This window comes from Peromyscus maniculatus, chromosome 11 (genome assembly GCF_049852395.1).
Source record: "Peromyscus maniculatus bairdii isolate BWxNUB_F1_BW_parent chromosome 11, HU_Pman_BW_mat_3.1, whole genome shotgun sequence".
In the NCBI taxonomy this organism is placed as follows: domain Eukaryota; kingdom Metazoa; phylum Chordata; class Mammalia; order Rodentia; family Cricetidae; genus Peromyscus; species Peromyscus maniculatus.
This window is the reverse complement of record NC_134862.1, coordinates 101,709,185-101,736,680: the sequence shown is the minus strand read 5'-3', so window position 1 is coordinate 101,736,680 and position 27,496 is coordinate 101,709,185. Positions and strand designations below refer to the sequence as shown.

The window sequence follows — 27,496 nt, the reverse complement described above, 5'->3', positions numbered from 1 at the left end:
GAAGCCATACAAAGGGACATCCTCTTGTTAGACATGGGACGGGAGATGGTTCATCTAGTGAAATGCTTTCCACACAAGTCTGAGGCCCTGAGTCCAGATCTCCAGCACCTGCGTTTTAATAAGGAGAGTAAATTGAGGAAGATACCCAGTTCTGCCTTCTGGCCTCTGCAGCTACTCGTGCATACAGATGAACACACACACACACACACACACACACACACACACACACACACACACACACACGAATGAGAAGACAATGAACATTGGGAGGTGCCTTGCTGCTCTGCCCCGGATGGGGCAGGGTTTCTGCCTCTGAGAGGGTGGGAACTAGGAACTCTGGTCCCCATTTCTGGTCAGTGCTGGCTTCTGTCTGTCCCTGTGAGGACCTGTTCTTCTCTCAGTGAAATTCTGACTCCTTGAAAGGGGAAAAGGAGTTGTGAGGGTCTGTGTGATGGCATCTGAGAATCAGGCGGGTGATAAAGGACAGAGTGACGAGAGTGGAAGCCGTTCTAACGCAGAGACGCTGTTGGCGGAGTTCTCAATATTTTGCGGCTGAGATGTTTTTTCTATGGTGTAGGTCTCTTTGATTTTGTGAACCACAGATACTTTAAAAACATTGTCAGCCTTAGTTCTCTTCTTTCTGTCCGTTGTCGATAACGTGTTGGGACCCTGGTCCTGCAGCCTTGGACTTACCTGTGTGTTTGTGTTTGATCCCAGCCCACTGCAGAGGCCCGGACAAGTTTGCTGATAGAACTTAAATGGACACCATGTTTATGGTTTGTGTTGTATTTTAAATAAACGACGGAAAGGCGTCACACCATACAGCAGGGCCCACATGGGAGGTTTATTGAGGGGAGGGGAGAGAAGGGGGCAGAGAAGGGACAGAGACCAGTCGCTGGGGACGAGAGTGAAGGAAGAGAAAGAGGTGGGAGGTGGGCAGGGCCTGCCTTTTATAAGTAGCGAATGCACACAGGGGGTGCTCTTAGTGACTGCAGCTGAGGACATAGCCTGTCAGGACTCCAAGGGCAGGCCAGTACAGATGCCTGAATGCTAACATTCCCACCTTTTGTTTCTTATAAAAGGTGAGGAATTAGAAAGGGGTAGCAGGCAGGGAGGAGGGCACCATGTTCTCGAGAACGCTTCCTGCTGACCTTGGGGGTGTGTGTCAGTCATCTTTGGGGGACCTGGGAAAGCTGGAGTGCTGGCCACATCCTAGGGTAGCTGGCTGTTTCACTTCACTGTCCAGCTCTGTGGAACCGTCTGGTGCCGCTTGGACCTGGCAAGATGCTGTTCAAGATGGATCCAAATCGACTCCCTGGAGCTCACAAGAAATCATGATGAGGTCACCAGCAAGATGGAGGAGAGCCACATGGTTGCTGTTTATAGTTACATGCACATACACACAGAATTAAATAGGAACTGAGTAAATAGAAAGGGAGAACCGGTGTGTGCTGAGCAAGACGAAACTGGCTTCTCCATCTGACCCACATGCTGCAGCAAACAGACAGAACATTTAGAGAGGGAGAGAAGTCAGACACAAGCAGGTCTTGGAGCAAAGAAAAAGAAAAAGTGGAGAATTCTTTCTCGGTTCCCTGACTGCCTGGTTCAAGGAATACTGAGGCCAGATTTGGTTTGAAAGGAATAGTCAGTGGGTCTCCAAAAGACATCCCAATGGCAGGGAGGAGGTGTATGACCGAGTTCCCGAGGATGAGGTGGAGAGAAGATCCGAAGCCTGAATGCTCTGGCGTCCCAGGGATCCAGGGAGGACCAGATTAAGTGGGCACAAGCTGTTCATTAAGTCATCACGCAAGAGCAGGGGCTGAGGGCTAAAAGCCCCGGAGAGACAGACACAGTTGCCTGGCACCAGGACTTCGAGAAAAGCCAAAAGGCGAGGGCTGTGCTGGGGAACAAAGCCTCACTCGTGGGAAGTGGCCAGAAGTGAAGAAGCAGCGAGGTGGGGGGTCGTCAGTGGTGGGTGGAGAGCCCCAGCGATCCGTTAGGTGGAAAGTAGGGCTGTCACGGGCAGACCTGGTTCCAGGGCCCCAGCACATCTCACACTGCCAGGAGAGCCTATCCGAGTCACAGCACCAAATGTATTTTTAAAACGACGGGAAGGCGTCACACCATACAGCAGGGCCCACATGGGAGGTTTATTGAGGGGAGGGGAGAGAAGGGGGCAGAGAAGGGACAGAGACCAGTCCCTGGGGACAAGAGCAAAGGAAGAGAAAGAGATGGGAGGTGGGCAGGGCCTGCCTTTTATAAGGAACAGCAAATGCACACAGGGGTGCTCTTAGTGACTGCAGCTGAGGACGCATCCTGTCAGGACCCCAAGGGTCGGCCAGTACAGATGCCTGAATACTCACAGTTTAGTTCCAGACTTCGACTCCACTTCCCCTTGAGGGCCTGAATGGTAGGCCTCCCTGCTGATGGCCAGTGTTTATAGGATTCTTGGGGACTTTTAGATAATTAAATAATCACTGGGACCCTCTTGTCACATCGGATCATATGTGTCTGGCTGTGATCCAAAAATATTAAATGGAAAATTCCATAAAGGAACAATTAGTTACTGTTAAATTGCGTACCGTTCTGAGTGGTGTGAAAATACGTCCACTGCACAGAGGACATAGCCTCTCCCTGCGTCCAGTGGGTCCAAACCTTGTCACTTAGTAGGCCCAGTTCCTAGATTAACTGTCGCAGCCCCCCATGCTTGTGTTAAGGAATGTAACAATGGCCCCAAAGCGCAGGACTGGCAGTTCAGACGCACTGCTGAGCAGCCCCACGCCTATGTCTGCTTTGAGAGACAAGCCGAAAGCTCCTAATAAGGCAAGAAAAGAGTCAAATTGGAGCTGCTGAGCTCTGTGGTAAAAACATTTTCTATTCGTGAAATTGTGAAGAGGGGAAAAACTAAATCTATGCTCACTTTGCTCTTGCATCTCACACTGCAGAAGTTGTTACAGCCATGGTGCATGTAAGTGTCCAGCAGGAGTCACAGCCATGGTGCATGTAAGTGTCCAGCAGGAGTCACAGCCATGGTGCATGTAAGTGTCCAGCAGGAGTCACAGCCATGGTGCATGTAAGTGTCCAGCAGGAGTCACAGCCATGGTGCATGTAAGTGTCCAGCAGGAGTCACAGCCATGGTGCATGTAAGTATCCAGCAGGAGTCACAGCCATGGTGCATGTAAGTGTCCAGCAGGAGTCACAGCCATGGTGCATGTAGACTTAAGTATAATGGGAGAGGCATTCATTCTGTGGCTTTCTAGACAGGACATGACAGTACAAATGACCCTGACTGAAAATAGCATGACTTAGAATTTTTTGAGTGGTATTGAGTGGATATTTTAGCTGGGGTTTACTGGGATGTGATGCCCTTTACAGCCAAGGGTGCCAGTATACAGAAAGTTCCAAACTGTCTGCAGTTCCCAGCATACACTGGGTGGGGCTTGGTTACTTTTCCTGTTGATGGGATAAAACACTCTGACAAAAGCAATTTAAGGAAGAGAGTTTATTTTGGCTCACAGTTTGAGGGCACGGCCTATCGTACGAGGGAAATCATGGTGGTGAGAGCGTGAGGCTGCTGGTCCTGTTGCATCTACAGCCAGGAAGCAGAGAGAAGTGAATGCTGGTGCTCAGCTCACTTTCTCTCAGGGAGTGGTGCCGCCCACTTTTATGGTGGGTATTCTCAGCTCAATTAACCTAAACAAAATAATCCCTGAAAGCATGGCCAGAGGCTAAACTAGTATAGATAATCTCTCCCAGGTGTGCCCAAAGACCATTTACATGTTGCCCATGAGCGGGCTGCCAATTGCTGGAAGAGAAGGGTGGGATGGCTGTGGCCAGGTGAGATGTTTTTAGTTGCATTTCTTCTACTTTGGGCCGTGGATAAGTAGGCTGGCAATGCATTAAATCCACCAACTAGTAGCTACCTATGTTGAATGAGTGCTTAGAAGTGGCCCTGGGCTAAGCAGTTGACGTATAACTCATTCCCCAGCCTCATGAGGATCTGTAGCTGTGACCTGGCTGCCTTCCCATGTTGTTGAACCAGCACACGGCAGAGTGGGGCTCCTAACAGCATCGGGTGCTGGCATCTGTCCCTGAGCTGTTGGGTGGAAGCTGTAGGGACCAGATCCAAATTCCAGATGTGATGGAGAAGACCGTCCTATGGCTTTTCTGATAATTATTAGTACTATGTATCATTGCGTATGTGAACCCCATGTATAATATAGCTAAGATTGTATAAGATTATAATGCAGCAAAAAGAAATGTTATAAAAATGAATTTTGTACTTTGCAGGGGGTAAATCCTGTTATAAAAATGAATTTTGTACTTTGCAGGGGGTAAATCCTTCATGCAGAGGCATCATTTAAGATAGAGTATCTTTTGGGACTGGGAGGAAAGGAGGGAGAGGAAACTGGGAATGTAAAATAAATAAATATTTTAAAAAGATAGAGTATCTTTGAAAAAGTATGTCTTCTAGTGCTTTCCTTTGACATTCAAGGTTATGTTCAATTTTACACTTTTGGGAATACTTCACAATTCCCCAGTTTTTCATGAGATGAGACAGGTGTCATATCCAACCTCAGTCTTCCATGACAGGAGAAATGCTAAAATGCCAACAGAAAATTCCCTTCCACCACAGGAGAGATGGCCCCTCTGATCCTACAGAATTCCAGAAACTTTTTCTAGGAGATGGCTATAGTAAAGTAAGGAGAAATGTATGAAATCAGGGTCCTTGAGAGAGCAAAGGCCATTATTACTCGCGGGAGAAACCAGACTACCCTTCCTGGCTAAGGTCTTGGTCATGGCCATAGGTGTGCTGGGTGAAGGGACACTGGCTTCTGTCCTCATGGCTATGAAGGCCCAGATGGCCTTTCCTTCCTCTCTCTTGGAAGTCTGAGAGGAATTTGTGTGTAGCAGGTTCCAAGTCAGGCTCTGAGGGAAAGGGATTCTATGCATGAGCCTGCATGGGGCTGGCCTTGGCGATGGGAAGAAGCAGGGGTTCTAGGACACAGTGGTTCATTTCAATTTGGAAATGTATGTCTATTTGATGTACAGTGTGCTGTTTGGATGTGAGAATCTTTTGTGATGTATCAAATCCAGACAACCCACATAGCGGTTACCTTGCATGTTTTCTTACCGGACTTGACTGAAATGGGGACATTTGGATCACTTGCCCCAGGACTTGGTCACTACGGCTTTACCATTTGCTTCCATGACTGTGACCTTCTCAGACTCCACCAATGTATGATAGAATGTTTGTCGTTAGGCCGGGCTCAGGTCTTCCAGACTACGAGGCCTTAACACATCTGTCATCTGTAAAATGCTCCCTCTTCTGCCCTTCCCTACCTCACTGGGCCACCAGGGAAACAAAATGGGAGAATGGAATTCTGGTCCTAGCTTTGCTGTTCCTGATTAGCAATGTTTGCTTGGAACTTAAGAATTTGTACCATTTAATTTGGTGCCTGCCATAACATGTGTTTAAGATGTTTGCATAAAAGGGCTTAAATTTAGTTAATGCTTTGTTGTTTGGGGACACTTGGGGTCATTTAATTTGCAGAATTAAAAAAAAAAAGACTTATTTATTTATTATATATACAGTGTCCTGTCTGCATGCATGCCTACATGCCAGAAGAGGGCGTCAGATCTTGTTATAGATGGTTGTGAACCACCATGTGGTTGCTGGGAACTGAGCTCAGGACCTCCCTTACTCATGAGGGGGATAAGCATGGCGTCATGTGTGGAACTCAGTGTGCCACACAAGAAAAGGGAATTATTTGATGTGTTCTGTGATACATCTAGGGAAAGACCTAGGCAAGTGGGGAGTGTGTGTGTGTGTGTGTGTGTGTGTGTGTGTGTGTGTGTGTCTGTCTGTCTGTCTGTCTGTCTGTCTGTGTCTCTGTGTCCATGTGTGTTGGAGGTAGGAAGGGGTAAGGACGGTCAATGAGAATGGGGGTTTGTTTGGTTGGGATTATGCCAGTGTCACTTTGAAAAGTGACGGTCCTTGGGAGTGCCAGCTAACTCAGTTGACATCAGAGGCCAATGTCCAGTGTCCCCTCAGTGACAGTTTGTCTGTTTCTCTCCTAGACTCTCCACACTGCTCTGGGAACCAGTGACTCCAGCAATGCTGCCCCGATGGGAACTGGCTCTTTGCCTGCTTGCCTCCCTGGGCTTCCATTTCTACTCTTTCTGTGAAGTTTACAAAGCCTCCAGGGGTAAGACTCCAAGGCTTGCTGATACCTGTCGAGAAAGAAGTGGGGTGGGAGTGTCTGAGGTGGAGGTTCAAGAGGACGTTCCCGTGGCAATGTGACCTGTGGGCTCGGTTTCCCAGACGTGTGCACTTGGAGTCCGTGCCAGAGCCCAGGATTGTCCCTCCTGGTTGTTTACGTGAGCCTGCGGCTTGTCATCTCCAAGAGCTGCTGCTTTTCTTGTTGGTGCCGGGAAGAACCTCTGAGCACATGACCTGCTGCTGAGCAGTGTCCCCAACCCCTGACAACAGTAGGGACATTTGATCCAACTTCTCTGGAAGGGATTCAAAGTAAACTGTTTTCCTTTCAACAGCTTCCTTTGCAGGCTTATCTCAGGCACGTGAGGGGGTCTGGGGAGTTAGCCACTCCTACCCCTTCTGTTTTTGTCTTTCTCTTTATTTCTTTTGTATTGCTGTGTTGCCCAGGCTAGCCCCACATTCCAGGATTTCCTGCTTCAGCCTTTTAAGTAGCTTGGGGTTGCAGAAATGTACTGCCCCTAAGCCCCTCTTCCAGAGTTTAAATTTTTCTATTTTTCCCGTCTTGGGAACTGAACCCGGGCTCTTGTATCACATGCTAAAAGCGTTCTACCCCCAGGCCACCTCCCCATTCCTCTGTTTTACTTACTTACTTTCTTTTTTTTTTTTAATTATTTATTTATTATGTACACAGAAGAGGGAGCCAGATCTCATTACAGATGGTTGTGAGCCACCATGTGGGTGCTGGGAATTGAACTCAGGACCTCTGGAAGAACAGTCGGTGCTCTTAACCTCTGAGCCATCTCTCCAGCCCTCCTCTGTTTTACTTTCTGTTTTGAGATAGGAACTTGCTAAGTTACCCACACTGGTCGTGAAATCGCTTGGTAGCCCAGGTTGGCTTTGAACTCACAGTGGTCTTCCTGCTTTGACCTTCTGAGTAATGGGATGGCAGGTGGAGCCACCACACAGGGCTGCTGAGCCGGTCTTTAGGAGGAACGGGAACCGGGCTAGGGAGCTGGCTCTGTGGGTAAAGCGCTGGCCTGGAGTGGCTGATCACAGAAAGGTGGAAAGAGAGAACGGACTCCTGAAAGTTGTCTCCTGACCTCCGTGTGCACACCATAATGCACAGGTGCACCCACATACACAAAAATATGATAATGATAAATGTAATTTTTAAAGGGAGTTTAGGCACTAGCCAGGTAGCAAAGAATGCTGAGGACCCGTGGACAGAGATGGGGTTGTAGGCTGTAGATAAGCTTGCATCTGCCACTGGGATGAGAGAGAACACAGCATGGTAGGAGAGCCACAAGTCACTCAGCAGAACTGGGGTGCAGAGTGATGGGTCATGGGGAGACCTGACCTCAGCTTGAAGAACAGGTGTAGGAGTGTGACAGTTGTTCAGGTCCACTAAGAGATTTGGGCTCTGTCTTTTTAAAAAATACTTTTTAAATTTTATCTTATGCATATGAGTGTTTTGCCCCCATGACATGCTTGGTACCCATGGAGGCCAGAAGAATGTGTTGGGTCCCCTGGAACATTGATAAATGGTTGTGAGCTGTCATGTAGGTGCTAGGAATTGAACCCAGGTCCTCTGGAAGAGCAGCCAGTGCTCTTAACCACTGAGCCATCTCTATAGCTTCTGAAGGCAGGGGAGAGTGGGGAGGGTTGATGCAGTCACCGAGAATGGCAAAGACAGGATTGGGTTGTAGTTCACTATATGCTTAGCATCTGTCAGGTCCTGTTCAATCCCAGGACCGTAATACAATACAGTAGCAAAGAGGTTCTGGGCAGCCTATCCCACCCTACAGCTCACCAGGGTTGACTTCGCTGTCCGTTCTCCGTGTTGGCCATTCGAGGGAGTTGTCGTATTTGTCCACACCCCATCCTCTAGCACTAGTCCTGGGGTTCTCATTAGCCGAGAGAGCAGCTTGGAGAGGTTGTCTTGGTGGGGAGCCATTTACCCAGCGCACGAAGGTGCCCTGTTGGAGCAGAAGAAAGGAAGGATAGCTTTTGTCAGCGAGCTAGTGTCTTCCCTAGATGGCTGCATCTTACCAGCGAGTCAGTCTCTTCCATAGATGGCTGTCTTACTTGTCTTTTGCTACGTGATAAGCTATCTTGAAGTTTTGTGATTTAAAAATAATAACTGCCATTTTTTTTTATAACTCACTATTGTGTGAAAATTTTCCCTTTTGGAAAGGTTTTTTTTGTTTTGTTTTGTAGTAGTTTCAGGTTTGTGGCAAAGCTGAATAGCATGTCCAGAATTCCCAATGCCTGAGTTCTAGTTTGTGTCTGTGCCACTTCCTGTCAGTGTCCAGTACCACAGGGTGCATTTGTCCAGTTGAGTCTGTTTGGCACAGCATTGTTGGCCAATGTCCTCAGTTTCTATCAGAGCGCCAACTCGGGTATCCTATACTTTGTGGATTCGGGAAGTGTATAGTGATGTATGTCCTATTAGAATATGACACAGCATTTGTCCACTCAAAAATGCTGTCCTGTCACTCATCCCCCACTACCTCTGGTCTTTTTACTGTCTCCATGGTTTGCTCTTCCTAGAATGTCCTGTAGTGAGAGTCCCATAGTTTGTAGTCTTTTTAGCATGGCTTCTTCCATCTAGGGAGAAGTGTTGAGGGACTTAAATGTGAAACACAGCTCAACAGCTTATCTCTTTCCCTTTCTTTTCCCTTTTGGAGACAGGTCTCATGCAGCATTTAGACTGCCTTTGAACTTTTTATGTAGCTGAGGATGACCTTGAACTTCTGGCCCTCCTGCCTCCGCTTCCTGGGTGCTGAGATGGGAGATGTGGGCTTTGAGGCCCAGTTCATGCGGTGCTGGGGATCAAACCAGGGTTTAGGTTATAAGTCTTCTTTGAGCACTGTGCAGTATTCCAGTGTCTGGATGTACTGCATTTGAATTGTCTGTTGACCACTGAAGGACACTGTAGTTACTTCCTAGTGTTGGCAGCTGCACACGAAGCCACTGTAAACAGTGGTGTGCAGGGTTTTACACTGATGGCTTCTTACCTCACTTGTGTACTAACCGATGCCATTGCTGATCCTGTGGCAAGCATGGTTTTGTAAGGAACTGTCCATGTTCAGCTGTACACCTTAAGACTCAGGAGAGGTGGGAACACTCACCTGGAACGCAAGGGAAGATATTCCCTGTCATGCATCTTGCATTTTGCTTTGTTTTTGGCCAAAGTCTCACTGTATAGCACAAACTGGCCTCAAATTCATGGACATCTTCCTGCCTCCTCTCTGTGCTGCCATGCCCTGGCCTACCTTGATCCTAAGGCTTGACTAAGCAGCCTTGCATGAATGCCCTTCTCTAAAACAGGCCAGCTGGTTTTGTGGCCGTACCAGTTTGATGTAAGCCTTTCTGAAGACCAGAGTGGTCATTAGTGACAGCTGCCGGTGACGAAGGTGGCCACCTGTGGAAGCACTGGACGGGCCGTCCGCCTCTTCTGACTGTATGCCCTGCTGTTCGGTTTTTTGAGACAGGATTTCTCTTTGTAGCCCTGGTTGTCCTGGAACTCACTCTGTAGACCAGGCTGGCCTCAAATTCACAGATATTCTCCTGCCTCTGCCTCCCAAGTGCTGGAATTAAAGGTGTGTGCCACCACTGCCACCACCCTGAAATTCTTATTAATAACATTTCCCAGATCATTTTCCTTTCATGATTGGGTAGTTTTCCAATTATATTTTCTACTTGATTATATCTATAGTAAAGATACTTACGTTGGTTCATCTGTTTTATATTCTAGCAATTTACTGAAGTATTTCCATCCCACTGACTTATTTGACTCTTGCTAACGCCCTGCAGGTAGCAGTGATGCTTTGCTCGCTCACTACGGCGTCTAGAACAGCGGAGCCGCTCTGTCCTGTTCTAGTTGCAGCCTCAGAGGAAGGCCTTGCATGGCTTGTACCACCACTGAGAAACTCTACAGTTTTATTCAATCATTTTAAAGTCATTTTAAAGAATCTTTCTAGTTACTTTTTAAAGATTGGTAGTCCGGAGGCTGGAAAGATGACTCTGTTGCACGAATCCTAATTGGTCTTAATAAAAACCTGGAGCCAGATATCAGGGTGAAAGCTGAAAAATCAGAGAAGCAGAGCAAGCCACAGCCACCACCTCTCACCTCACCAACTCCTCAGCCTGAAAGCACCTCGGAGAGCCAGTTTGTGTCTCCTCCTGCCTTATACTCCTTTCTCTGTCCAGCCATATCACTTCCTGTCTCAACCTTCCTAGTGCTGGGATTAAAGGTGTGTGCTACCACTGCCTAGCCTCTATCTTTAATCTAGTGGCTTGTTCTGTTCTCTGATATCAGGCAAGTTTTATTTGTTCAAAATATCACCACATGACTCCGTGGTTAAGACCATTTTCTGCTTTTTCAGAGGACCCAGATTCAGTTCCCAGCACCACTTGGCACCTCCCAGCCACCTGTAACTCCAGTTCCATGGGATCCCATGTCCTATTCAGACCTCTGTGGGCACTGCACATATATGTTGTACCTATATGCATGCAGACAAAATATTCATACATGTAAATAAGTGAGCATTTAAAATAAAAGTTGACAGTCTTAGGAGATGATTCAGTGGAGGGTCTTAGTTCAGTGTCCAGAGACTTTTTTTAAGCTGAAGGTGGTAGTTTGTAATGTCAGCTGGGGAGACTTGGACAGGCAGGTCCCCAGGGCTTGCTGGCCACCTTGTCTAGCCTGTTTGATGAGTTCTAGACCAGTGAGAGCCTTGTCTCAAAAATAAAAATGGACCATGTTCTTGAGGGACATCAGCCAAGGTTGAGTGTCCTCTGACTACTCGTACACACATGCACACTTATACACGCGAGCAAGTACACGCACATATGCTTAGACAAGTCCACAGCCCCACATCAGATGATAGAGGATTTTCTTTTTTCAACCTGCTAATGTTTTTCTTTTTCTTTTGAGGGAATCAAGTTTTGAGGAGCAACCCGACTTCACTCTGCACCCACCCTGGCCATGGTGTGTAGACTCTGGACCCACCCTGGCCATGGTGTCTAGACTCTGCACCCACCCTGGCCGCTATTCTCAAAGTTGAAATAAGAATCAGTTTCTGAGTGCGCCTGGTCAGACCGCAGTTTTAGCCTTGGAGATTTTGACATGGCACTCTGCCTCTTTGTGTACAGTGGATGCCGCCCTTCCTCGTGAACCACTGTAACTAGTACCTGAAATCTCTGTCCACTTGGATTCACTCTTGTCAGCTTGCCGAGGCCCAAGTCTCCTCCAAAGTGGATTGATTGAAAAGTTCCAAAAGTCTGGCATGTTATTGGCATGTTTCCATTTTTCTTTTTAAGGCAGTTTGATGATAATATCTTCCCAGGTCACGGAGCTCTTCAAATGCGTTGACTACAGTCATGTGTCATTTTCTTAGACGGTTCAGATACTGCACACCTCATCTCCCTGTCTTAAGAAAATGTTCAGATTTATCCCTTTAGCAGGTTTATTTTCTTTCTCAAAGAACAGAGTTTGGACTTAGCTAAACTCAGCAGCTTTTCTGTTTCCTGTGGCTATCATTTTCTAATGAAAGGTAGCCAAGTTGGGTCCTGCTGACCCCACAGTCCCCAGGCATGTGGCCTCTTCCTGACATTTGCACAAGTGGAATTCTGCTTTCCCTTGATTTGAGTTTTCACTTTGCCTGTTTTCCTTTCTTTACAAGTCAGTGATCTGTTGCTAAAGTCTCTTTAAACAAATGGTAGCACCTGGAGATCTAAAGAGCCATTTTCAAGGTGCAAAGTTTCTGTTTGACTCCCACCTCCAGTTTCTTGTTACTGTGTAGCAGTTGGCTCCAGGGTTGGGTAGGCTGGGGTCAAACACACTTGCCCAAGCATTCACTTCTCCCTGGCCCCACACACAGCAGCCCTTGTGAGTGGACCTGTTCTTTAACATGCAATGCATCTGCCTCTCACAGGACAAGGGCTTGGTGAGGAGGCTATTATTTCCTGTTATGATTAGAGAATTTATTCGCAATCAGGCTGGTGACTTCAGAGAGCTCATTCCATGCTGAGGGGAACAGCATGGAACACTTTGAACAGGTGGCCTTGCCCTGGGAGCTTGCTGAGGGTGGGTGGGATCACCCTTTGTTTAATAGGGCCCAGTGATAGGACTTAGTGCTTTGCATTGTTCTCACAGTGACGGTCAAGGCTCCCAGTGTGCTAGATGGCAACCTCCTCATGCACTTGACCATGTCTGTCACTCATGACTTTCCTACAGCGATGCCAGATCTTAGTCCAGCCCTTTTCAGGCCTGCTTTGGTGTCTCCTTCTGTATTGATTCTGGTCCTTAAGGTGTGTGTTCCGGGAACATTATGCCAAGCACAGCCACATGGTGGTTGAAAAAACAGCAAATAATGTGGAGTTTCTTCCTCATTCACTAGCCACCTTATTATTTTGAGACAGTATCTCTCACTGAACCTCTAGTATCTGGGCCCCAGCTTCTTGGTCCTGTCCCTGCCTCCAGTCAGTGATTTGTGCTGGCGACATGCCCCTCCCCCAGCAGGGCTCCATCAGCGAATGGCCTCAGAAGTTCAGATTTTGGGAGGAGTGGCCTTGGGGGGGGGTCTTCTTGCAGTTTGCTATTTTCATCTTGTTTACAGATCTCACTTGTTTTTATTGGGTTATTTGTGAGTCACATTCTCATTCTGAGAGGGAACTGGAGGAGGGAAGAAGCTCTGGGCTTCAAGTGTCATGGAAAACCCATTTCTTATCATGTATGTCTTTGCTATAACATAATCTGCTTATGAATATTTGAGTGTGGCTTGCCATTAAGTTCTTTTGCTAGAAGCCCATCTTTTCTGTTCCCTTCCATGTTTCCACTTATTGCCACAGTCTGCCGTCTTCTCTTAGGGAAATAAGGTTCAGTGGGAGCTGAATGGAGTTTTTCAAATGCATAGAAACAGCAGGGCAGGACGATTGTGTGTGTGTGTGTGTGTGTGTGTGTGTGTGTGTGTGTGTGTGTATGTGTGTGTATGTGTGTGTGTGTGTGTGTGTGTGTGTGTGTGTGTGTGTGATGATCTCTAAGCACCCTACCTCAGAACTACTATGGAATTTGTAGGGTGAAAGTGGAAGGTTCGTGGTTGTGAGTGAATGACTTACACAACAGCTTACTGGCAGCGATTAAAATGCAAATCTCGCCTTTAGTAGGTAGATGGGAATCTGATGTAGCCTTTTGTGAAGGGGGAGAATAAAGAGCTGACTGATAACCAGGGCTCTTGGGTGGAAATTGTTCTGTTTCTAATGTTCTCAGGCCGTGTTTTGGGAAATGGAACTGGACCTTAGCAGAGCATTGTCTTGGCTGCAGGTCCCCAGTGGCATGGAGAGCCCAGGCTCTGTCCTCCGTGATGTGGGGGATTTCCAGGTTTGGGCTCCAGTGGCATGGAGGGCTCCCAGGCTTAGTCCCTAGTGGCATAAGGGGCTTCCAGACTTTGTCCCCAGGGATGTGGGGGATTTCCAGGCTTGGTCCCCAGTGGTGTTGGGATGGGGCTCCTCAGCCTTTGTTTTCAGTGGCATGGGAGGAGTTGCAGGCAGAGGGGCCTCTGTCCTTTTGTGGTAGTCACTTGTTTAACTGCATTTAAGTCACAGAAACAGGCTGTCAAGAGTGAGGTGTGAGCTCCCAGAAGGCCAGGTGTCCTCACAGCATCTCAAGGGCTGCTGCTCTTCATGGGCAGATGTCTTGCAGCAGGTTCTCAGCATCTGCTCTTCACTGAGCAACTCGATTTTGCAGCTGTGAGCTTTTAGCTAATTTTAGTCTGTCTGGATGGTGGCTCACGTCTGTGACGCCAACATTCAGGAGGCGGAGGTGGGGGTTGCTGTGAGGGCGAGGCTCAGAGTGACATTTCAGTCTTTGTTGCTACCATGAAGGACACTCAGCCCTAAGAGAACCTCCTTCTCCTTTTTTTGCTACTGTTGTTTGGTGATGAGGTCTCAGCTTTGTTGTATGCGTGTTTATGTTGTACGTACATGCAGTAGTCTATTGTACTGGTCACCTATAAGCATGATTACTAACCTGACATTCTACTTTATAAACCTTGTTAGCTCCTGTCATATAATTCTTTGATGCTACACCAGTTTTGAGTCATGGTCTATGTAAAAATATTCCGTACCTGTACATCCTCTCAAGTGTTGGGATTACAGATGTGAGTCATTCCCAAGACAGTCTACAATTATCTAAAAGCTCAAAGCTACAAAATCGAGTTGCCCAAGAAAGAAGAGATGCTGAGAACCTGCCGTTGGATATCTGTCCATGAGGAGTGACAATCCTCAGGACTCCGTGAGGACACCTTGCCTGCAGGGAGCCCACACCCCACTCTTTGGACAGCCTGTTTCTATACGGCCAAGCCTTGCCACCTTCCCTGGCTCCTCGTGTCGAGTACTTTTCTCTCACAATCTCTCTTTCCCTTTTTAGCCTTTATCCAAGGTGAGAGCGACATTTCTATCAGCCATCCCGGGAACTCAGGTCACAACATAGGGAAGGAATTACAGGGATACGGCGGGCTGGTCTGCTACTGGGTTTGCAGGAAGTATTTTAACTTCTTTGGGTCCTTCTGCTATTTACACCCAATTTAGTTAAGGCGTGATTAACGGAGATTATTTTTTCTTATCAGAGCATGAAGATGAACTGGACCAAGAATTTGAGCTGGAGACAGACTCTCTATTTGGAGGATTGAAGAAGGTACGGGGTGGATAGTGACCAGCCTTCTGATGTTTAAAACCTGCCCGTGTCTTGCCTCGCTTTGTGCGATGGCAGAGTGCTCGGTGGCCATCTGGAGAAGTGTGCCTTTTCTGTTGAGAAGGTAGAGCATGTTGTGTTGGAGAAGGCCTCAGACTTGTGTTATGTTCTCATTTTCTGGAAGTGCTTGTGTACCAGCTCCTCTTCTTCCACTGGAGGGAAGCAGGATTCACCCTTTGCTCCCACCAGAACCTCGATGTTAGTCCGCGTTCTGTTGCTGTGAAGAGACACCATGGCCAGAGTAATTCTTGTAAAGGAAGGCATTTAGTTAGGGGCTGGCTTACCGGTTCAGAGATTAGTTGATTATCAGGGAGCATGGTGGCATGCAGGCAGACACGGTGCTGCAGAGGTAGCCGAGAGTTTTATATCCTGATCCACAGGCAGAGAGAGAAAGAGACTCTGTGCTTGACATGGGCTTCTGAAACCTCAAAGCCCAGCCCCAGTGACACTCCTCCTCCAACGAGGCCACACCTCCAAATCCTTCTCAAGTAGTGCCACTCCCTGATGCTAAGCATTCAGATATATGAGCCTATGGGGACCGTTCTTATTTAAACCACCACCACCTGCTTCCCCAACAGGACCCCATGTCACTGTTGACTTGGATGGTGGGAGGCTTAGGGCCAGTTGATGGCGCTTCAAGCCAAAGCCACGTCTGAACAGCGCATTCGTTTTTCTGTTTTCAGTGTTTAAGTGTTCGGAGTGCTAGCGTGTTTCAGTGTTTAAAGAGTGTCACTGCACACTTCACCTGTACTCCGTGTTTGTAGTGTCTCCATCCTGACACCAGCTGCTCTCATGGGCTGGTGTGGGGCATAAAATGCCCCGTGGTCTTCTGAATTTCCTGCTTCCCGACAAGTGTTTAGAGGCAGTTCTTTCTGAAGTGGTGCTGCCCGCCCTGTCCCGAGGCCTGTGCTGGCAGCTTCAGGTTCTAGACTTGCAGCAACTTTACTTCCCCTCCCAACCTCGCTCACCAGGCTGCCCAGCCTTTCCTCCACTCTGGCTGTACAGAGTGTTGGATGCCAGGCTGGTGTTGGCCTCGCCCTGTGTGGGGTGTCCTTTCCGGCGTTTGTTGTTCTACACACTGGACGGTTCCGTGAAAAGTCGTATGTGGACTGGGGAGACAGCTCAACCAGTCAAGTCCCCGTCATACAAGCTTAAGGACCGCAGTCGATTCCTTAGGACCTATGGGAAAGCCGAGTGTGGAGCTGGTGGGATGGCTCAGTAGGTAAAGGCACTTGCTGCCAAGGCTGATCACCGTTCAGGCCCAAGAGCCCACACAAAGCAAAAAATCTGGCTCAGGCAAGCTGTCCTACACACACACACACACACACACACACACACACACACACACACACACACTTCCATGCATATACACACATGTTCACCCAGATACACAACCCCTAATACAACTGAATGCAAATTGGACTAGCATTTATGACACCTTTTCTAGATGTTTATATTTCATAACAGCTCTTTTTAGAATCATTAGTAAGAATATAGGGTTGGTAGCTTGTGCTGCTTATAAGATGAGGGAACTGGGGAGTTTCGTCCCAGTGGGATCTGGGAAGTCAGGGAGGTAGTTCCGTGGGTCACTGTAGACCCAGCGTTACTGTGTGTCTTATAAAAGCACCACAGGCATTTCAGATAATACAGAATTGTTTGCCAGAGGCAAAAATAAGCAGACCTGCCTTTGAGCAGGAGACTCAGCTGAAAAGAAGCCTAAGGAAGTGAACTCGGTATTAGGCGCCGCCGACAGGCTTCACTGTCAGGACCATGGCCTGTGGCTATTTCTAGACAATGGGGCTTTGCCTCCCCACCCTTCCTGGCTCCCACCATTCTACCAGGTCCTGCTAAGGTTCCAGGGTCTGGACCCTGACTTTGTCTATGATTTTTTTCTGACATCTCTCATAATGACCAGCATCAGGGGTCCATGTGTGTAGGCAACCCCTACCTTGGGGAAGAAGTTCTCAGTGCTGAGAGCCACACCCTGGAGCCACCTGACCGCTATCTAGCTGTCTGGTGCTCCCTAGCACCCATCTGTTCATCCTGCTATGGCCTGTCACACTGCATATTGTGTAGGTGGCTTGGAGTGGAGTTAGAAAATTTTGAGGCCTGGTAAGTTTCCAGCAGACCAAGGAGGTGGACACCTGTCCTTAGCACTGGGCCCCTTGCTGAATATCTCCCCCACTGAAAGCTTGAAGAGGATATTAGCGTTGGCCTGATGGTGTACAGGGGTTACAGCCTGTAACCCTGGCATTCAGGAGGGTGAGGCAGGAGGATTGTGTGTCCTGGCCTATGGAGACCCTGTATCAAACCCCAAAAGGTGGTAGTTGTAATGGCAAGACACTGTGAGAACTTTGGAAGGAGCCATGTCTAACTAACCTGGGCCTCTAATGTCAGTCCACACTGTGGTTGCTAAGCTTCAACACTGAGTGCTGTAGACAGTCTGTTGGGGGGAGAGGAGTAAATGGCGGTTGAGCTACACCTTGAACTGATAAAGTAACTGCCTGTATTTTCTTTGGGTCAGGGTCTTGGTATAGTCCAAGTGAGCACCAGGACTTGTAGACCTCAACTTTGCATAGGAATATTTAAGAAACATACAAACCGCCGGGCGTTGGTGGCGCACGCCTTTAATCCCAGCACTCGGGAGGCAGAGCCAGGTGGATCTCTGTGAGTTCGAGGCCAGCCTGGGCTACCAAGTGAGCTCCAGGAAAGGCGCAAAGCTACACAGAGAAACCCTGTCTCAAAAAACCAAAAAAAAAAAAAAGAAACATACAAACCATCAACCAGTGCCTCTGTTGTATACCTGTGGAGTTCATTATGCCACTGATGGGTCACTGTCCTAGGACAGTTCCTTAAATGAAGCAACAGAAACCAAAGCCTAGAGCACTTCCTGCTAAAGCATGAGAAACCAGTCATCCCACCAATAACCATTCTTACTTTGGAACCAAGTTATCAGCCTTGCAAAAACAAGGCCTCAAAAAATTAGTTAAGACTCAGACTTGTTCCTCTCCACGGAAATCTTTAGTAAAAGGCGAAAGATTTATACGATCTGAAGAGAAACCAGAGTATGTGGGAGTAACTTTAGCTGTGTCTACTAGTAACTGCAGCTCCTAGTTCATTGACAGTGAGATTTTCAACCCCCAGGAACTTCACACCACCTTGTTTATTAAGTAATCCAAGTTCTTTTAGCTAGAGTTGTTGATTAATATATATAATATATATATATTTTTTAGACTTCAAAGATTGTATTACATGCAAGGAATTATGGGTATGCAAATGAAGTCTGACTCACTGGTTTCCAGGTTTCACAAATACCTGGTTCACAGCAAATCACCGTAAGGGGGCGGAGCGGAGGGATGTCTGGACTTACCGGTTCAGTGCAGGCACTTGCTTGTATTTGTTGTATTTATGGGGATTTGGAGTATGATTTCTGTTTATTTTCTATAAATCTATTTATTTAGAAGTAATTATACACCTGCAGGAGGTTGCAACGATAACAAAGCTTACTGGGGATTTCACATCTCTATAGAGAACTCTGCAAACGGAGGCACCCAGTCAGATCCACAGGCCTCATGCAGATTTCCTAATGTTCTTTGTGAGTGCGTGTACAGTTTTATCATATAATCACGTGATCACGCGGTCACGTGCAGATCGTGAAACCGCAGCACCCTAGGTAAAGAAGTTCCAAGACAGTGTCTAACCACTTAGCCCAGGCTGGCCTCAAGCGCATGGTAGTCTTCTTGCTTTAGCCTCCCAGGTGCTGGAATTACAGGCATGTGCCACCATGCCAAATTCTCTGACTATCAGGGCTGGAGTGAGAGGCTGTGGTCCCCAAAGGACTGGAGATGTTTATTTTCTCCATGTTATAGGGACACACACTGTCTCTGATATTTGGAGAGCTGGTATTATGACGTGTGCAAATCAGTACCATCAGGAGAGGCGTGAGTTTGTGTAATATGGTCTGTAGTCATTCTACTGTGTTACTTTTGGGGGGGGGGCAGGATCTCATGTAGCCCAGGCTGGCCTCAAGTTAGCAATGTAGTTGAGGAAGTCCTTGAACTTGATATCCTCTTGTATCCCCTAGAACAGTGGTTCTCAACCTTCCTAATGCTGTGACGCTTTAATACAGTCCCTCATGTTGTGCTGACCCCCAGCCATAAAATTATTTTCATTGCAACTTCATAACTGTAATTTTGTTACTGCTATGAATTGTAATGTAAATACCAGATATATGCCTCCCCCCCAAAGGGATTGTGACCCACAGGTTGAGAATTGCTGCCTCAGAGAGTGGTATCACAAGCGTCACCAGCACAGCTGTCTTAAATTACATATGTTGGGTCGTGATTCCCAGCGTTTACATCAGCCTTGTTTGTGACTTACAATTCTCTCCAAAAATGCTTTGGAGAAAACATGGTCAGTGGGAAGAAGTTGTGTGTGTGTGTGTGTGTGTGTGTGTGTGTGTGTGTGTGTGTGTGTGTGTGTGTGGTCCTGAGCTCATGCTGGAATTTAGAATTTCTTTTTAGACATTTGATTCTGCTGTGGTTTGGCTATGGCAGGAGGATGTTGAAAGTTCCGTTCTTAGTGTGTCAGTGTTAAAAGTGACAGAACATTTGAGAGTGGGTCGTTGGCCTGGAGAGAGAGAAGGCTCAGTGGTTGAGAGCACTGGCTGCTCTTGCAGAGGACTCGGGATTGATTCCCAGAACTCAAGTGGTGGCTCACAGTCATTTGCTGCTTCAGTTCCAGGGTATCCAACACCCTCTCCTGGCCTCCTCAGGTTTATAGACATGTATCATATTTTAAAAAGGAAAGGACTGGGGGCTTTTCAGGAGTGAACTCAAGCCAGTAAGTGGCACTCTTCCATGGTCTCTGCTTCTAGCTCCTGCCTTGAGTTCCTGCCATGGTTACTCTGGAGAACAGAATATAACCTGAGATGAAGTGAACCCTTCTCTGCCGCTCTGGTCATGGTGTTCATCACAGCAGCAGAGAAACTAGGGAGTGTCCTCAGAAGGTCTGGCATCTGTCCCTCTGGCCTCTAGCTTTGTTCTGTGATCTCCCTAGTCACACTTGTTCCTGCCATTCTACCACGAGGTTCTTAGGATAGCCCGTGCCAGGACCTTGAACCTCAAAGCTAGGAGCGAAATAAACCTCTTTTCTTTATAAAGCATTCAGCCTTAGAGAGATTGTTATGGTAACTAATACAGACCTCCTCTGGATTAGCTTCAGGAACAAAGGGAAGGCTATGGAGCATATAAAGTGGGGAGCAAGTCTCCCCATGTTAGGCTAAGTACATGTGGCCGGTATTACCAGTGTGGGCACTTGGTGGGTGGAGATCTGTAACCGGGGGTGTTGGGGGCTTAGGTCGGCAGTTGGGGTGAAGATATCAGAGGAAGTGACTTCCATCAGTTAGGCCTTCAGATGTAATTACTTCTCCTGTGCATTTGTTCATGTGCACATGTGTGCTCATGCCTGAGTGTCTTCCTCAGTCACAGCCCGCCCTGTGTTTTGAGACAGGTTGCTTAGCCAGTGAGCCCCAGGGGTCTCCTGTCTGTACCTCCCAGTGTGGGGGTCACACTCAAGCCACCACACCTGTGTCTGTTTTCTACGTGGGTTCCGGGGACCAAACTCAGGTAGACATGCTTGCACAGCAAACCCTTTACCCCCAGAGCCGGTGGGTCCCTCTTGTGAGGACTCTCATCTTCCTTGGCTGTGACCCCTGAACCACGGGGCCAGGCTGAGGCGGTGAGGGTGTTCGGCACGACGCTGCCTGAGTTGGCTTTCTCGGTTCTGCCCCTCCTTGCCAGCCTCCTCTTCACCCGTGTGGTGGCACAGGTGGCTCAGCAGAGACTTTGAGTCCTAGGGAAGAAGGTTCAGATCAGGAGCGGCTGTCATTCAGCAGGGGGTGGCTGTTGGTTCTGGAAACGGTGAGCCCTAAAGTGACTTAGTTTGAGTCATTTTAGAAATGGCAAAGCAGCTGTCGAAAGAAATGTCTTCCAGTAACTGCTGGATGAAGGGTGAGCCCAAGTTCACCCAGAAAGCACCTCTTCTGTGCAGACTTCCTGTGGGACTCTCCTCCCTTTGTGGTCTTGTCTGCAGATTTATAGGCCGTCGGGGTGGGGTTGCTTCTTCTGCCAGCTTCCGGCTTGGGAACCTGTGCTGTGATCACACTAACGAAAGGCTTGGGAAGCTGCACACTTCAGGTGATGGACCCTGTGGTGTTCAGTAAGGACCTCTGCCACTCTTCCTCCAGAAGAGTCTCACAGACCTTATGTTCCTCCACTTTTAGTCATAGTGATTGACAGACAGGTGAGCAGCAAGGCATTCTGGGAAATGTAGTTTTCCACCTTCTAACCCAAGGCGTGGAGTTGTGCTACAGAGGGCTGAAGTGGTTTTGGAATCATGTGCAGGTAAAATATCCATCAACAAAAATCACATCTGCCATGACTTCTTTACAAAACAATTTACATGTGTGCATGTGTATGTGTACACACACATTCTATGTGCAGAGGTCAGAGAACAACTCACGGGAGTTGATTCTCTCCTGTCATAGGAGTCCCTGGGGATTCATTCAGGTCACCAGGCCGGCCACGCATCTTTACTCACTGAGCCATCTCACCGGCCCTGTTGTCTTTTTGAGACAGGGGCTCCTGTGGCCCAGACTTGCCTGGAGCTCAGCATGTCGCTGAGGATGACCTTTGAACTCTTGGATCTTAACTTTCACGTCTCAAGTGCTACCATGGCATTCCATGGATGCCCAGTTCTGAAAATATTTCTTTACAGCACTTGGGAGCTCTCATAGGTTAATGACATAGAACCCCTAAATTTCGGGCAAACAGCCTGACCTCATCACTAACGCCCCCTTGCCGCACCTTGTGTTGTATAGGTTTCTCCCCAGGCTGAAATTTGGAAAAGTTGTGATTTATCAGAGACTGGGCCATGTTTTTTTCATACTTAATTTTTTATTTTAGTTTTTGAGAATTTCGTATAATGAGCACTATATTTACTATATTTGTTTACGCCCTCCACCCCTCCCCTCCTTCCCTCCGACTCCTCTCATGCCCCCCCACTTCCTCTCAACTTCATGACCTCTTCTTCAATAGTGTGCATGCCTCTGTGTGTGTATGTGTATGTGTGTGTGTGTGTGTGTGTGTGTGTGTGTGTGTGTGTGTGAATATAACACTGAGTCCCTCTAGTGTTGCTTGTATTTTTAGGACTGACCACTTGGGATTGGCTGACTTATCCCTGGAAGACAATTCTACCTCCCTTAGCAGCCATTACTTGTCTGGAGCTCTCTCTTCACGGATGGGTGGAGCCTGGGGGGATGTCCCCCATCCACAGTAGGATGTCAACTGGTGCAGCTTTCTGTCCTATGCAGAAGATGCTATCTTGTAGCCTGTCCTGGCCATCTGGCTCCTGCCCTGGGAGTGCTGGGATTACCAATACTTATCACCATGTCTGGCTTTTCACAAGGGTCCGGGGGATCAACTCAGGTCATCATGCTTGTGTAGAGAGCACTTTTATCCACCACAGTCTTACTGGCCCTGAGTGTGGTTTTTTTTAGTAAATAGAATGAAGTGAAGCATGATAGTTAACACAGGACAGGAAGTGCACTCACATTTATGAGCATGCATATCGGTCACTTTCCTTGTTGCTTTGACTAAATATCTAAGAAAGGCTGCCTAGGGAAGGAAGATTATTTCGTACATTTGAGGTCACAGTTCCAGTTTGTCATGGCAGGGAGGGTATGGTGACAGCAATGTGAGGTGACAGGTCACATTATATCTGTAGTAGGAAGAAGGGAGATGAATGCTGGTGCCCAGCTCACTTTCTCCTCATTCTCCCTTTTTAGTTCAGCCTGAGAGCCCAATCAAGTGGAGCAATCCCATTCATTTTTAGGGTGGTTCTTCCTTCCTTGGTTCAGTCTTTCTGGAGAAGCCTCACAGGCAGAGGCAGAGGAGTGTCTCCCAGATGATTCCAATTCCAGTCAAGTTGACAATGAGGATTGGCCATCCCCGCAGATGACATATCTGAATACTGTGTGCTAGCACAAGTCTAAACTTTTGGTGTGTGTGTGTGTGTGTGTGTGTGTGTGTGTGTGTGTGTGTGTGGTCTTATTTGGGAACTCAGTCCTGGGAAGCACATTGTCACAGTTAGATTTCTGCTGCTGTGATAAAATACTAACCCAAAGCAACTTGGGGAGGAAAGGGTTATGCTCCACCATTGAGAGAGTCAGGACAGGAACCTGGGGGCAGGAGGTGATGCAGGGGCCATGAAGAGGTGCTGCTTTCTTAGAGAACCCAGGACCTTCAGCCCAGGGATGGTACCACCGACAATGGACTGAGTCCTCCCCCATCAATTACTAATTAAGAAAAATGCTCTACAGGCTTGCCTACAGCCTGATCTTATGGAGACATTTTCTCAACTGAGGTTCCCTCCTCTCCAGTGATTTTAGCTTTGTCAAGTTAACAAAACCCTGACCAGCACACAAATGCTTTGCTTTAATAAACGGCATGAAATTGCCTCCTATATTTCAGGTGTGATTAAATTTTTCTCCTCCCATTTCCACTCAAGTGGGGTACTGAATCGTCCTGTAGAGATAAGGAGAATGTTCACCCTTAGCAGGCTAGGGAAGGCCCCCTCCCCTACCCACATTAGCTGGGTAAGTTTTGACCATCATATGGTGCTGAGATGCTCACTGGCCATGCTGTATGTTGTGGACAGCCAATCTCTCTGTGCTCAGCTTCACGGTTGTGGCCATTGATGGAGCTCCTTAGGTTGGATTTCCTCATGTCCTCTCACCTGCCCCTGTGGCTGCCTCACAGACATGGAGCCAGGTACCAGAGTGTTCTGCTTACAGGAGCTGCTTCAGGGGAAGGGGCGGGCACATACCATAGTTATTCTTTTATTGCAAGTTGATATGAAATTAGTTCATTTCTTTCCAGTTATCATGTTGACTGTAAGTAAAGAGTTAGTACACCTACCCTATGCCAGTGTGCTGTGTCTAATTTACATCTTTCTTATTAGTGAGAAAGTGTCTTGGCATCAGTAGTGGTATGAATGAAAATGGCCCCCATTAGCTCATAGCTTTGAATACTTGCTCTCCAGTTGGTGGAACTGTTTGGGGAGGATTAAGAGGCATGGTATTGTTGGAGGGAAGTGTGTCATTGGGGGCAGGCTTTGAGGTTTCAAAAGCCCATGCCGTTCCCTGTTAGCTCTCTCTCCCCCTGTGCTATGGATCAAGATGTGAGCTCTCAGACACTACTCCAGCACCATGCTGCCTGCCTGCTGCTGTTCTCTGTTACTTCATGGTCATGGACACTAACCCTCTGAAACTGTAAGCCCCAAATAAAAGCCTCATCTATAAGTTTCCTCAATCATGGTGTTTTATCACAGCAACAGAAAGGTAACTACCATAGCATTGGAGCTCATTTTTTATTGTCATATGACTTTGGATACATGAGTTAAGATCCATTAGTCTGTTTTACCTTTTACAAAATGGGCTAACAAAATAGAGTTCCATCCTGGAGGACCAGTGTCCATGAAGACTCTGAATTAGTACACCTGGAGAATTGTGGAGAGGTCAGGCTGGGGGGGACAGTTCAAGGTGGGTGGCAAGGTTGGGGTTCTAAGTGGGTAAATGCCATCTGACAGAATCTGGACTCCCAATGGACTTCTCTCCAGTCACATGCATATTACAGTTCCTCTGGTAATGCCTTCTCTCAAGTCACACACATATTATGGTCCCTCCAGTAATGCATTGTCTCCAGGTCTCACAAATGTTACAGTCCCTCTGGAAATGCCTTGTCTCCAGGTCACACACATGTACCGTCCCTCTGGTAATGTTACCTCTTGTTCTTCCCTCCTAGGACCCGACTGACTTTGAGTGGAACTTCTGGCTGGAATGGGGGAAACGGAGCCTGGTGTGGCTCTTCCTTGGCCATTTGGCTGTGTCTCAGTTGGCCATACTGCTCGCAAAGAAGGTACGAGTCCATGTGTCACTTGGGTTTGGTGAAGAGGCCTGAGCTACGAATCAGGAGATGGGGTATCAGTGGGGAAGCCTGGGAACAGTATTGGTCCAAGTGACTCTTCAGTTGAAGGTGTCTTCCCATCTCTCCCTGCATTGACTTCCTCCAGATTATTTCCTAAAATGATCCCATACAAAGGTTTCAGAGTGAACTGACTCAGCTGGCATTCACTCCCTGGTGGAGTGATCTAGTGAAGACTTGCTTGCTTGGGAGAATGTGTGTGGCCTCACAGGTCAGAGGGAGTGGAAGATATTATTGATAGGAAGTGGAGGCAAATGGGATAGCTCAGCAGTTAAGAGCACTGGCTGCTTTCCCAGAGGATGTGGGTTCTGTTCCCACACCCACAGGGTGGTTCACAACTGTAGTGGCCGGTTTTATGTCAACTTGACACAAACTGGAGTCATCTGAGAGGAGGGAACCTCAATTGAGAAAATGCCTCATAAGATCCAGCTGTAAGGTATTTTCTTAATTAGTGATTGATGGGGAAGGCCCAGCCATTGTGGGTGGTGCCATCCTTGGGCAGGTGGTCCTGGGTTCTCTAAGAAAACAGGAGGAGCAAGCCATGGGAAGCAAGCCAGTAAGCAGAAGCCTCCATGGCCTCTGCATCAGCTCCTGCCTCCAGGTTCCTGCCCTGGTTGAGTTCCTGTCCTGACTTCCTTCAGTGGTGAACAGTGATGTGGAAGTGTAAGCCAAATAAACCCTTTCCTCCCCAAGTTGCCCTGGTCATGGTGTTTCCTCACAGCAATAGAAAACTTGACTAAGACAATGATGGTCTGCAACTCCAGTTCCAGGGGATCCATTTCCTTTATCTGGCTTCACATGTGGTGCACATATAAACACATGGGCCAAAATCCATACATGTAGAATAACAAATCTTTTTAAAAAGTAGCAACAGAGCTGGGGAGGGGGTGCTGTCAGTGACATCCCTGCTGTGTAAGCACAATGATCTGAGTTTGACCCCAGAACCCACATAAAGAGCAGCTGGGCATGGGGGTGCCTGAAACACCAGCTCTGAGGGGCTGGAGCAAGGCAGATCCCAGGAACTTAGGCAGCCAGCCAGGCCGACATAGCAAGCTCCAGGCCAACGAGAGACCCTGTCTTAAAAAAACAAGGTGATGGTTCCTGAGGGAAGAATGATTTCTGACGTCTGCGCGCGCATGCGCGCGCGCGCGCACACCAGATGACTTTAGTATTGAGCAGTGTAGTGTCATTTTATGCTGGAACCTGTGGTGGTTTGTGTAGTGGGTAACCATTCCAGCTTTATATACTTTATATATGTTCCACTTCTGTTTAGGATATTTGGTATATTGATATATATATTTAAGATTATTGTCATATTGCATATTGCATTATATATTCCTACCTCTGTTATAAATATCTTGTGTATTGTCACAATTTTGAAGTCATCATTCTTCACCATACATTTGCTTATAGACTGTTTACCTTGTTTACGTGAAGCCTTAGTCCTTAGGTTATTTCGGTAGATAAGACATAGATTTATAGTCACCTATGCCTGTCATCTCTATAGTTATATTAGTTAGGTTATCCAGATTTACAGATACATAGGTCAGATGGACAGGTTATCTTCAAACACTTCATAGACCTAGAGAATATGGCATTTAAATAACTTAGAATTCTGTTGATGTGAGACACAATTGCTCCTGGCTGCACCAATTGATCCCGAGAGAATGTTGGACTTCTAAGACATTTCCATTTGGAAATTTGTCTTTTTGGCACAAAATGGCCTACTGGGCAAAGAACTGCCCTTGCCTTGATGGCTGACAGTACAAATGCAATGCTGTCCTTTCTGGACCAGCGGGACACAAGGAAAGCGACCACTGTACTCTGCCAAGACAGAGTAAGATGGTCTTTCAGAATTCCTGCTTCTGAAAATGGTCTGTCAGATACTCTAGGCCTGTAGCCAATTTGAATGCACCAACAATGCTGAGAAACATTAGGTGACTGTCCAGGCTGCCAGCTGTCTTGGTCTACTCTTGCAAGATTCCCGAAAGTTGCTTGCATCCATCTACCATTTCTCAGGTACCATTATATTCCTTCTCAGGTCTTTGATGGGATTGAAGACTAGCAGTTATAGTTAGAACTTAGTATATATAATATCTTAGATAGAACATATTAAGTATTAGATTCAGGTTCTTTAGGACACCTTTGAATGATCTTTATAACATGCCATTTACCTATGCTCTATACTTCTCTGGATTTTAGTATGTGTTTCTTGCTTGATATTGTTTGCATTGGTTGTAGTTACATCTTATCTAGGTCATTATCCCTCATTATTCCTGGACAATATTTGATAACCATTCCTTTGTATATAGTCTTGTATTAGTTTAGAACCTTCTTATTTAGACAAAAAGGGGGAGATGTAGTGGGTAGCCATTCCAGCTTGGATCTGGAAGTTCCAACCCCCATTGAGACTCTGGCAACTGTCACGCCTATGAAGCAGGCCCAGGGGAGGCACCTGGAGACCCGAGAGCTGGATGG

The 27,496-nt window shown here is 47.4% G+C and overlaps 1 protein-coding gene and 1 non-coding gene across 2 annotated transcripts in view; one reads left to right on the top strand and one right to left on the bottom strand.

Moving 5' to 3' along the window:
- The window catches only part of Hhat (hedgehog acyltransferase), a 275,044-nt gene that overhangs the window by 7,379 nt on the left and 240,169 nt on the right, over positions 1–27,496 (top strand). Inside the window, exons 2-4 of the mRNA XM_006988143.4 lie at positions 6,082–6,209; positions 14,851–14,918; positions 24,839–24,952. Coding sequence (XP_006988205.3) covers positions 6,119–6,209; positions 14,851–14,918; positions 24,839–24,952 — 273 coding nt within the window. The 5' untranslated portion in view covers positions 6,082–6,118. The remainder of the gene's footprint in view (positions 1–6,081; positions 6,210–14,850; positions 14,919–24,838; positions 24,953–27,496) is intronic.
- LOC121821473 (U5 spliceosomal RNA) lies at positions 17,930–18,044 on the bottom strand. Its single transcript, XR_006062294.1, has one exon. It is a non-coding gene; the product is annotated as a U5 spliceosomal RNA (small nuclear RNA).